Below are 11,451 nucleotides of genomic sequence, written 5' to 3'. Positions count from 1 at the left end.
GGGGCAGGGTCCAGCTTGAAGGGAGGAAATGGAGAGTGGTTTTAAATTCCAGGATAGGTTTCTTGTATGGGGTTATGGAGGCCAAACTTGCACATGGTGGAGGAAAGATATATAAAGTGGGGCTGAGCACGTTTGGTAGGAAGCATGGCAGCCCGCAGAGGAAGAGGAATGCATAACCTGGAGCTGTCTTCATACCCTGAGCGCTCCCACCTCTGTGGTACCTGACCAGCTCCTGATGATCAGGGCTCAGTCAGGACCAGGGACAGCTCTTGGATGGCTGTTGATCTCCTCCCTTAGCAGGGTTCTGCCCCTTTCTGTCTCCACCAACCTTGTCTCTTAGATACCCAGCCTTCTCCTCAGTAAGATCTTAAAATCAGGGTTCGGATCTCCCCATTTCCATTCCTGAACCTTGTGTCTCCTCGGAGGTGATAGGATGATAGGAGAACTAGTTACTCCCGTGTTTGTCTCACTCCTTCCCCTGTTTTTTCCCCATCTTTGCCCAAGAATGGAGGCACATCCTCATTCATTCTCTTTCCATGCCAGCCAGCATCATTCCCTGTTTCATATGCCATCTCAAGACCCTTCTTCAGTCCCATTCTCACTTACTTTTGATTTCTCACTTCTCCTGAAGCATGTAGAGATGTTTCTTTTTTTTTTTTTTTTAAGATTTTATTTATTTGTCAGAAAGCACAAGCAGGGGAGCAGCAGGCAGAGCAGGCAGAAGGAGAAGCAGGCTCCCGGATGAGCAGGGAGCCCGATGTGGGACTCGATCCCAGAACCCTGAGATCATAACCCGAGCCGAAGGCAGACACTCAACCGTCTGAGCCACCAGGCACCCCAGAAATGTTTCTATTAGTCCTTTTCTCCTACTACATGGTATCCAAGTGTCTTCCTCGCTATCCCCCATGATTAAATGTAGCATATATAAGCTAGGAGAATGAGGGGGTAAATTAAAGCCCACTTTCTGAAGTCAAATCTGGGTTTGATACTGATTGTGCCACTGACTTGCTGGGTCTTACTAGGACCTCAGTGTCCTCATCTGTAAAATGGGACAATTCTTTTTGTTTTCTAAGATTTTATTTTTTAAAATAATCTCTATAACCACCATGGGGCCCCAACTCACAACCCTGAGATCAAGAGTCCCACGGTCTGCCTACTGAGCAAGCCAGGTGCTCTTGGGACAAGTTTTACTCCAAAGACTGTTAACTTTAAGAATGTAGTACCTGGTGAACAGTAAGTGCTCAATATTTACCCGGTTAACAGACTACTGTGAGGATAACAGCGATGCTTTCAGTATATGATATGCAAAGGACTACTTTGTAAACTTTTGTATCTAAATTCATTTGAGCCAGCAATCCTATTAGGAATCCTCTTGCTACAACCCCCAGTTACGGATGAAGAAACAGCCACAGAGACGTTGAATAAGTAGCAATGGCAGAGCACAGTATCCAAACCCAGGCAGTTTGGCACCTGAATTGAAAATTATGCAATGCTACTTCCTAGATGATAGAAGGAATGAAGTGCTTAACAGTGTACCACGATGGGAGCTGCTCAAACGAGTATTCTCAGGGGGTCGCTTTTTTTTTCTAAGTTTATTTATTTAATCTGGAGTCAGAAGCGCTACCGTTGCGCTACGAGGTCTATTTATTTAATCTGTACCCCGTGGGGCTCCAACTCACAACCCTGCGATCAAGAGTCACATGGTCTTCTGACTGAGCCAGCCAAGCACCCGGGGAGTCACTTTTTCTGAGTGCCATTGGCGGGCTGAACAGGAAAACCAGCCGCTGGAGAAGAGGACCAGGAGAACTACAATACCCACAAGGCTCCGCGCCTTCCTCTGTGCCTCCCAATTGACTTGGGCTCTGGAGCAGATCATTGGTTCTCTGAGGGCGGCCTGGCGAGGATTGGAAGGCGGGAGCAGTGCTAGTTTATGATTGGCGAAACTACTGCCAGCCCCGCCTCAAAAACCCGGAAGCAATCCCCCACATGCCCTCGTGTAGTGGTGTAGCCGAAAAACGCGAGTTTGGAGGCGTGGAGGGATGGTCCGAGGGCTGCGCACCGACTTCCCAGATTCGCCGCTCTCATTAAATGACTCTGACTTATTGAGGGCTGCTTTTAAGGACACGGGGCCTCAAGTTGACCGAGGGAGTTCCCCGCTGCTTTCCGCCACCCAAGCGGTGCCTCATGGAGTCTACGTTCAGCAGCCCCGCTGAGGCAGCGCTGCAGCGAGAGGCGGGCGCCCCGGGACAGCTCACTCCTCCGGAGGACCTGCACCGCGTGTACGAACTGGAGCGAGTCGCTGAATTTGTCCGCGACCTGGGGTGTCAGCGGGTGAGCGCAGGTTAGGGAGGGGTGGCTCACCTCGGAATGGGTCTCCCAGAGGATCGGGATATTGGGATGGTTTTGTGAGGATTGGGCGGGGGGTGGACGGGGGCAGTTGCTCCTCTGGGAGGAGGGGCTTTGAAGGTTAGGCAGAGACTCCTGGATGGTTTTCCTTGAAGAGGGTGGAGGAGAGGCTGTTCCTATGGCTTATACTTACAGGTGGCCTTGCAGTTCCCTGACCAGCTATTGGGAGATGCTGGGGCCGTGGCTGCACGACTGGAGGGGACCACAGGGTCGAAGATGTTCATTCTGGGCGACACGGCCTATGGCAGGTATGAATTTGAGCTTGAGGGTTGGGGACTGGTAGGAGCTGGGGAGTAGGTCTAGAATCCAAGGCTCTTGGTGTTTCCCTTCTATGACAGCGTCTGCCCCCAGTGGCTTGTGTTTTTTCTTGATGATGATGCCCCCTCTTATAGCTGCTCCCTGAATGACACTGTCTTCATTTATAACATCGTTTACTTCACTGGCGACATTTCAGCCTTCACATTTCCCATGAAGGGCAGCAGCTGTTTTCCCGATGAGAACTCTTCTCACTAATGGTATCTCCCCTGCAGCTGCTGTGTGGATGTACTGGGTGCTGAGCAAGCTGGAGCTCAGGCCCTTGTGCATTTTGGCCCTGCCTGCTTAAGCCCTCCAGCCCGCCCACTGCCTGTGGCCTTCATCCTTGGTCAACGTTCCGTGCACTTGGAGCTCTGCGCCAAGGCCTTTGAGGCCCAGAACCCAGACTCCAAAGCGCCTGTGGTGCTGCTAAGTGAGCCGGCCTGTGCCCATGCCTTGGGTGAGGGTTTTGCTTGGGCTTGCAGGAAGGGTGGGCCAGCTACTTTGTGCCTTGATAGTCACATTTCAGTATACTCCCACAGAGCTCTTGATATGGGCTTGATCCCAGTCTTTGCTTTTGGGTCACATTCAGTCTCCTGGGGATGATGGGGTTCCTCCTTTGGCAGACCCCAACTCTAACACCACCTCCTCCTTCCAGAGGCCTTGGCCACTCTCCTCCGCCCGCGGTACCCGGACCTGCTTGTCTCCAGCCCAGCTCTTCCATTGCCAGTGGGCTCCCGTAGTCCAGAGCCTGAGCCCCTGGAGCGTTTTGGGCGCCGCTTCCCCCTGGCTCCAGGGAGGTGTCTGGAAGAATATGGTGCCTTCTATGTGGGGGGCTCTGCAGCCAGTGCTGACCTTGACCTTGACCCAGACCTGAGCCGGCTGCTCTTGGGCTGGGCACCAGGGCAGCCCTTCTTCACCTGCTGCCCAGATACAGGGCAGACTCAGGATGAAGGTGTCCGGGCTGGGCGGCTAAGGGCACGTAGACACTATCTAGTAGAGAGGGCCAAAGATGCCCGTGTGGTAGGGCTGTTGGCAGGGACACTGGGTGTGGCCCGACACCGTGAGGCACTGGCACACTTGCGGAACCTGGCTCAGGCTGCAGGCAAGCGTAGCTATGTGTTGGCCCTGGGGCGGCCCACGCCTCCCAAGCTCGCCAACTTCCCTGAGGTGGATGTCTTTGTGCTGTTGGCCTGCCCTCTTGGTGCTTTAGCTCCACAGCCTTCTGGTGGCTTCTTCCGGCCTGTGTTGGCACCATGTGAGCTGGAAGCTGCCTGCAACCCTGCCTGGCCACCTGCGGGCCTGGCTCCCCACCTCACACATTATGCGGATTTATTGCCTGGTGAGTGCTGGGGTACTGCCTGAGCTGGAAAGACGTGGGGCAGGAATCGGGCCTGTATGGATCCTCTTTCTCCCTCCCAGGTTCTCCCTTCCACGTGCCCCTCCCACCACCTGACTCAGAACTGTGGGACACCCCAGATGTGTCACTCATTACTGGGGAACTCCGACCCCCACCTGTGTGGAAGCCATCAGATGATCCTGGGTGTTTGGCCCTGACCTTGCGGCCCCAGCTAGAGCTGGCTGAGAGCAGCCCTGCAGGTAAGTGTGCCAAGTCTCTGCTCCCAGCTGAACTCTTTCCCCAGATTCCGCCCACTTGGCCTCAGTCCCCTCTCTCTACAGCCTTGTACCTTAGTTCTCGGAGCTGGCAAGGGCTGCAGCCCCGTCTGGGTCAGACACCGGTGACAGGAGCTGTGAGTGGAAGACGAGGGATTGCCATCGCCTACGAGGATGAGGGAAGCAGCTGATACCATCTGGCCCGAGACACAGATGGACTTAAGAATTGCTGCAAAGACCTTTAATGCTCCCTGCATCCGCCTCCTCTGCCAGAATCCTTGAAGGAGCCTGGATTCAGGGAAGGGTGGACAGCCCCTCACTGAGGAAGGGAATCCTGCTCTGTCCCTGTCCTGGCCCTGGCACAAGGCTTAGCATATAGTGGCTTGATAAATACCTGTTGGACTGATGGGACTGATTTGGGGCTTTCCTGAAGTCTTATGGGCCCATCTGTCCTCCTGGGAACAGCCCAGGACCTCTGGCCAGTCCCAGTTTCTGATGTGCAATTGAGGGTTTGCCCTCTAGATAGTCTAGACCAGGGTTTCCTAACTTTGGTACCATTGACGTTTTGGACCAGATAATTCTTTGCTGTGGGAGGCTATTCTGTGCACTATAGTAGGTTTAGCATTGTCTCTGGCTTCTGCCACTCACTCGATGCCACCAACATACCCAATTGTGATTACCAAAAATGCCTCCAGACATTGACAGGTGTCTGCTGTAGGGGCAAAACTGTCCCTAGTTGAGAACCACTGGTGTAGACCTGTGTTGTCCAACAAAGTATCCACTAGACACCCATGGCTGTTAAATGTGAATTTGAATTAGTTAAAATGAAAAATTTCTCAGGGTGCCTGGCTGGCTCAGCTGGAAAAGTGTGCAGCTCTTGATCATGAGTTCAATGTGGTGGGTCAACAGATGACTAAAAAAGTTAACTTTAAAAATAAAAAATAAAAATTCAATTTCTCAGTCAGACTAGTCACATTTCAGTGGTCATTTAGCCACATGAGAGGACAATGCAGCTATAGGACGCTTCCATTATTTCAGAAGTTTCTGTTGGACAATGCTGGTCTATACTGATTCCTGTTTTGTTTCTCACAGGAGATCACAGAAACTTGAATAAACTGGATACTTTTTCTCCTGTTTCTTTTTATTCATCAAACACTATAGGTCCTGAGTGGAGATCTGAACTGTATTTAACTGGATTCCTGTCCTCACAGTGTAGTTAGGAAGAGAGGCAGTTAAATAAGCAATTACAAGACAGTGAAACTACTTTCAGTGAGGAGGGAATGCCCTGGGAGCACTTTTTTTTTTTTTTTTTTAAGATTTTATTTATTTGACAGATAGCACAATTAAGCAGAACGGCGGGCAGAGGGAGAGAGAGAAGCAGGCTCTCTCCAGAGCATGGAGCCCAATGTGGGACACAATCCCAGGCCCCTGGAATCATGACCTGAGTCAAAGGCAGCCGCTTAACCAAATGAGTCACCCAGGTGCCCCATGGGGCATTTCTTCATTACCAAGTTTGCAGACATTCTTGGCATACTGGCACTGTCCAAGGTGTTGAAGAAGCAGGTAAACGGAGATGTGGTCCCTCCTCTCAGGGAGTGCTCAGTCTACTGGTAGAGGCAGATCTGTAAACTGACTGTGGCAGCGGACAAAATGGGCACCAGTTGTGTATTTTACAAATACATATGGAGCACGCACTGTGTGCCAGGCACTGGAAATACAGTAAGCTCAAAAGAAACCCTTTCATGGTACTTACATTCTCATGGGGGGTGGAGGAAGAGAGATGGACAAAATACTTAGTATGGGAAATGGTGATAGGTACTATGGAGAACTTTAAAGCTGGGAAGAAGCATAAGGAATAGTGGATTGCAGTATTAAACGAGATAATTAGGGAAGGCCTTTTGAAGAAGGTAAGCAAAGACTGAAAGGAAGTTATGGAGTGAGCCATATGAATAAGTAGGCGCAGAGGGAACAAATGCAAGGATGATGTAGTGGGGATATGGCTGGTATGTTCAAAGAATAGCAAGGAGGCCAGTGCAGTTAATGGGGGAATATTAGATGAGATCAGGTAAGGGGCATGGGAAGCTGCACCAGGAGAGGCCTAGTAGTAGGCCATTACTAGGACTGTGGCTTTTATTCTGAGTGAAATGGCATTTTATTAAGTATTTTATTTATTTGAGAGAGAAAGCACAAGCAGAGGGAGATGGAGTAGCAGGCTCCCCTGCTGAGCAGGGAGCCTGATGCAGGGTTTTATCCCAGGACCCCAGGATCATGACCTTAGTCGAAGGCGGATGCTTAACTGACTAAGCCACCCAGGCACCCCTGAAATAGCATTTTAAACTAAAGAGTGACAAGTTTCATAGGGATCACCAAGACAGCAGGGTAGCCCAGAGCAGGCACATTGCCCTGCCTCTGGGTTAGGAAAGACTTCCTATAAGAGTGTTTTCTGGGGACCAATAGGTGTTAGCTGGGCAACGAGATGAACACGAAGAAGCGTGCTTCAGGCAGAAAGGAGCATAAGCAAAGTTAGCAAGACACCCTCGCTGAACTGGGGAGCACAGCAAGGGAGGAGGCCCATGGAATCAGCACGGACTTGGAGGCCTGCGAGGAGGCTCTGGTATAAAGCGGGGCCGGTGAGCCCAAGTGGAGCTGACTATAGGGGCTGAGGAAGAGCGGTTTGGAGAGAGACGAAAGTGACCCGCCGGAGGTCGCGGTACTGAGGACAGCTGGATCCCTTTCCGAAGCGAGGGACTACAACAACCACAATTCTCAGCGTTTTGGCGTCGCCAAAGTTCTGGACGGACAATGGCGCAGGGTTGGGCGTGGGGTCACGTGGTGTCTGCGCGTCACGTGGGTGAGTCAGGTGGCGCTGCGGGGCGGGCGGACAGACTGCGGGGCGCCCGGTGGACGCAGGGACGCGGGTTTAGCTGTGGCCCCACAGACCCGAGCCCCGCCGTCGTTGCCGCCATGACGGGGCTAGCGCTGCTCTACTCCGGGGTCTTCGTGGCCTTCTGGGCCTGCATGCTGGTCGTGGGTGAGGCTGGGCCCTGGCGGGCGGGGCCAGCATTCGGGCCCCGCTGGCGGGGCTGGAGCCCAGCGGGAGAGGTGGGGTCCTGGGAATGCTGGGCCCCAGCGTGGGGTCTGTGTCTGGGGCCCCAGGACTTGCCTCAAGGCTGTTGGGGCTTTTGACCCTGACAGAGGAGACCCGGATCTCTAGCCCCTTGAGGAGGGGCGCGGACGGGGGGAGATGGGGGCCGCGAGAGCAGCTCCGTACTTCTCTGTCACTACCGCCCCTCCCCCATCTCACTGTTTCGATCCCTCGCTTGCTCCAGAGGGGCTTGCTTAGGTCACGAGCCGGCCGTTCCAGTTCCTCTTTTCCCGGTCGTTTGGCCCTCCGCCCCCACCCACAGCTTGTTGGGTAAACAGCGGCTCAGATCCGGCTGGTGGGATCCGGTGCGCTCTCCCTTTCTTTGGGGTATTCAGACCTACTGGTAGATGACCGTGGAGGGTCTTGGTCTGGGAGGTGGTGTCACTGGGAGATGGTAGGTTACTGAGGGAGTGGCAGAAAATGGAGGCCTGAGCCGAGGAGTCTGAATAGATAGCTGTGCTTTCACATGGAGGCCAGCCTGACAAGTCTCCCTTGACTTACCTGTAGGCAGACCTTTGGGGACGTTACAGCTGGGCAAGGACTTCTTGTCTAAGTTGGGAAGTTTCTCTCGAGAGAACCACCTCTAACCCTTTTTTCCTCACTCCTGCAGGAATTTGCTACACCATTTTTGACTTGGGTTTCCGCTTTGATGTGGCATGGTAAGGGACTGCAGGGAGAGGATTCCCCTAAGAGCTTCTTTGCAGCTTTCCTTCACTGATCTAAGCCCCTACTCCACCCCATCCCCAGATGCATGGGACATGGACCTTTTGGGACATAAGATGTATTTTATCTCAGCGTTCAGGACTGGTGGGCTTGGAGGGCTGGGATATGGATTTTGTGCTCACTTCTCCACCAAGGCTGAAACTGCTTTCCTCCCTGTTTCCACACCAGGTTCCTGACTGAAACTTCCCCCTTCATGTGGTCAAACTTGGGCATTGGTCTAGCTATCTCCCTGTCTGTGGTTGGGGCAGCATGGTGAGTGTTGGGGTGGTGGGACTGGGGAGAGAGGTGAGTCATAGCAGGTGGTGTCAGTGGGTCCTTAGTCATCTTGGGGGCAGTGACAAGCTTGGGCTCTGCTCATCGTTTTTTTTTTTTTATCTTTCCACCAGGGGCATCTATATTACTGGCTCTTCTATCATTGGGGGAGGGGTGAAGGCCCCCAGGATCAAGACCAAGAATCTGGTTAGGTAAATGTAAGACCTTTGGAGGGTTGCCAGACCATCTGCATTGGGAGCGCCCTGTTTGTTTGACCTGACATGCTGCTTCTGACCAGCCTCCTGATGGGGTGGGAAATCAGTAGGGGAAATGGTGGCTGGGGACTCTCTGGGGGAGGAAGATTTGTTTCTTTCTCATCTTTTTCTCCTCTCCACCCCCATGCCCACCACTACCAGCATCATCTTCTGTGAGGCTGTGGCCATTTATGGCATCATCATGGCAATTGTGATCAGCAACATGGCTGAGGTATGGAGAACCACGGTGGGGTGGGCATCTGTTCCAGTGTGTTCTACACAGTGGTTAATGATACTGGAGGAGGAAGAGTGGCTTCTGATTACTTTTCTGCCTCCTGCAGCCTTTCAGTGCCACTGACCCCCAGGCCATTGGGCATCGAAACTACCATGCAGGTAGGTGGATATGTGAAGGAAAAAAGCTGGGGCTTTATGTCTGCTTCCCTTCTTCTGTGCCCCAGCTTAGACCCATCATTTCAACATTCACTCCATTTGTTTGGCCTGCTTTGCAGAGTTGGGAGTGGTGACTAGCCCCATGAGTCCATGTTGGGGCCTTGTCTTCCTCTCCCTTTGTGCCTGGCTTGGCCTCAATACTCTTCCTTCCATCCCCTCAGGCTACTCCATGTTTGGAGCTGGCCTCACAGTGGGCCTCTCTAACCTCTTCTGTGGAGTCTGCGTGGGCATCGTGGGCAGTGGAGCTGCACTGGCTGATGCACAGAACCCCAGCCTCTTTGTGAAGATTCTCATCGTGGAGATCTTTGGCAGTGCCATTGGCCTCTTTGGCGTCATTGTTGCAATCCTTCAGGTGATGAGCCCCCTGGGGAGCCTGTGTCCTTGTCCCCAACCCAGCTTCACTCTCTTTCCATCTATAACCATAGAATTCCTGAGCATTTCCGGCCACTTAATTCCCATTTTTCGGTTTTCCCCTTTTGAAGCTTTCCAGCGTGGTATCATTGACTAGTGTAATGTGTATTTCCCTGCTGCTTTGTGTCTATAGGTCTTTCTTCGGGGCTTTCTTTTGTATTATTTTTTGGTCTTTATTTGTAGTCTAGCCTGGATTGGGATTTTGTCTGTCAGTCTGTCTTGTTGTGTTTGACTTTGTATCTCAAGGCCTGTGTGTATCTGTTCTGTGAGTAGAACAGTATGTCTGAATTGTGTGCATCTTTTCTAACAATGTGTGCGTGTGGCTGAGGATCAGCCTGGTGGTCTGAATGGGAATGCTTATTGGGTTGACTCTTGGTAATGGGTCCTGTTCATGTGCCACTCCTCTATCTCTCTGTCCCACAGCCTAACTCTGGTTGACTGACTGTCCCTGTTCATCAGTGTTTGTCACAGCATGTCCATCTTGGTCCCATCATCCATCTGTTGTGGTCTGTCCATCCCACCATGGGTTTGCTAGAGCTGATCTTATGTTATTTGTTATTACTGTCTTACTTATTCCTCTGTCACTGCCTGATTTCTCCTTGTTCTTCTTTTGCAGACCTCCAGAGTGAAGATGGGTGACTAGATGATCTGTTTGGGTGGGGCCGTGTCCCACTCTTATTTATTTGTGGTTTTCCCAGGACAGCTGGAGCTGTCACCCTTGGCCTTTCAGGGGGCTTGGTGTTCAGGGCCCTCCCTGCACTTGGCTTCTCGCTGCCCATCAACTTGGAGGCACTACCTGGCTGGAGCCTCAGTGTGGGAAGTGGGTCGCTGATGACTGTGTGCCCCTGTGCACCTGTGTCCCGCCTCTACCCCCAACCCATCTTCCCAGTGTTTGTGAAATAAACGTGGTTTTTGTCTGGGTCAGTGCTGCTTCTGTTGCCCTCCTTTGTTACATTCTTTCATGGAGAGAGGGTAAACCGACCTATAGGCCTCAACATTATGCCAGCTTCTTGGCACCTGTCTCATATACAGTCTCTGCCTTGGACAGAGCTGGTTCCTGGGTGGAGAGGAAGGGTGCTGGGCTGAGGACTCTAGCCTTGAATATCTTTATTGAAAGGAGCAAGGGACGCTGGGGATGAATGGACCCAGGTGTTTGTGCAGAGGAGGGGGCTATCCTCCCAGTCCCAGGTCTTTAAGGTTCTGTCTGCTAAGCCCATATGGGCCACATCTATCTGGCTCTACCCTCAGGCATCCCTCACTGTCTATCCCTGTGGGGCTTGGAGCCCATTCGTTTGCCTCTGCATATCCCAGTGCCATCCCCTGCCAGTAACTAATTTGAGCCCTTGTTCCCAGGGCCCCAGCTCCTCCCTCTTCTGTGCAATCTTGTACCAACATCCTGTCACCCTAGAAGTCCCTGCCACACACTTCTCAGGCCTTTAAGGGTCCTGCCCAACCAGCAACCACCCCCACCCCCACCCCGCGACCGCTGGCAGACCTATAACCCTGTTCCCATCAATGAGAGAACAAATCCCTAACCTCCCTGCTAGAGTCGCCTAACTTCTAAGCCCCCTTTTGGCGGAGTTCACGCTCCAGCCCACACCCACACCCTCCCCAGTCCGGACCCCGAATCCAACCTCTGGGATGAGCCTTACCGATTTCTTCCGCCCCTCTCTGGTCCCGTGCCACCTCTGTCCCCTCGCTCCGCCGCGCTTGGCCGCCGACAGGGGCGGACGGCAGAGGCGCGCGGCGGGTGCGGGCGCGCTGGAGGCGGGGGCCGCGGGGGCGCGCGCGCGGGCGCGCCGGCCGGGCCTGCCCCTCCGAGGCGCCGTAGCGCGGGAGGGAGGCGGCGGCGCTGTGGTCCATCGGTCCGCCGGTAGTGGGTCTGCCCGGCCGCCCGGCCCC

The 11,451-nt window shown here is 53.1% G+C and overlaps 2 protein-coding genes across 4 annotated transcripts; both read left to right on the top strand.

The window, feature by feature from the left end:
• The first annotated feature begins 1,976 nt into the window (after positions 1-1,976).
• On the top strand, positions 1,977-5,445 carry DPH2 (diphthamide biosynthesis 2). Of its 3 annotated transcripts, none has more exons than XM_047727304.1 (6): positions 1,977-2,331; positions 2,542-2,654; positions 2,937-3,160; positions 3,359-4,042; positions 4,123-4,299; positions 4,381-5,445. In XM_047727304.1, exons 1-6 carry the CDS (start codon positions 2,185-2,187, stop codon positions 4,503-4,505), a joined length of 1,470 nt encoding a protein of 489 aa, XP_047583260.1. In that variant the 5' UTR covers positions 1,977-2,184; the 3' UTR covers positions 4,506-5,445. The 3 variants fall into 3 exon arrangements, with proteins under 3 accessions (XP_047583260.1, XP_047583262.1, XP_047583263.1); XM_047727306.1 differs by having other exon boundaries at positions 2,204-2,341; XM_047727307.1 differs by lacking the exons at positions 1,977-2,331; positions 2,937-3,160 and having other exon boundaries at positions 2,576-2,654.
• A 1,719-nt stretch (positions 5,446-7,164) lies between these two features.
• ATP6V0B (ATPase H+ transporting V0 subunit b) lies at positions 7,165-10,473 on the top strand. Its single transcript, XM_047727308.1, has 8 exons — positions 7,165-7,345; positions 8,070-8,118; positions 8,351-8,434; positions 8,569-8,646; positions 8,851-8,920; positions 9,030-9,081; positions 9,300-9,490; positions 10,166-10,473. The coding sequence occupies exons 1-8, from the start codon at positions 7,279-7,281 to the stop codon at positions 10,190-10,192; spliced, it is 618 nt and encodes a 205-aa protein (XP_047583264.1). The 5' UTR covers positions 7,165-7,278; the 3' UTR covers positions 10,193-10,473.
• Positions 10,474-11,451: the final 978 nt, after the last annotated feature.

Source organism: Lutra lutra, chromosome 4 (genome assembly GCF_902655055.1).
Source record: "Lutra lutra chromosome 4, mLutLut1.2, whole genome shotgun sequence".
Lineage (NCBI taxonomy): Eukaryota > Metazoa > Chordata > Mammalia > Carnivora > Mustelidae > Lutra > Lutra lutra.
The sequence above is the reverse complement of the archived record's forward strand: the minus strand, read 5'-3'. Positions and strand labels throughout refer to the sequence as shown.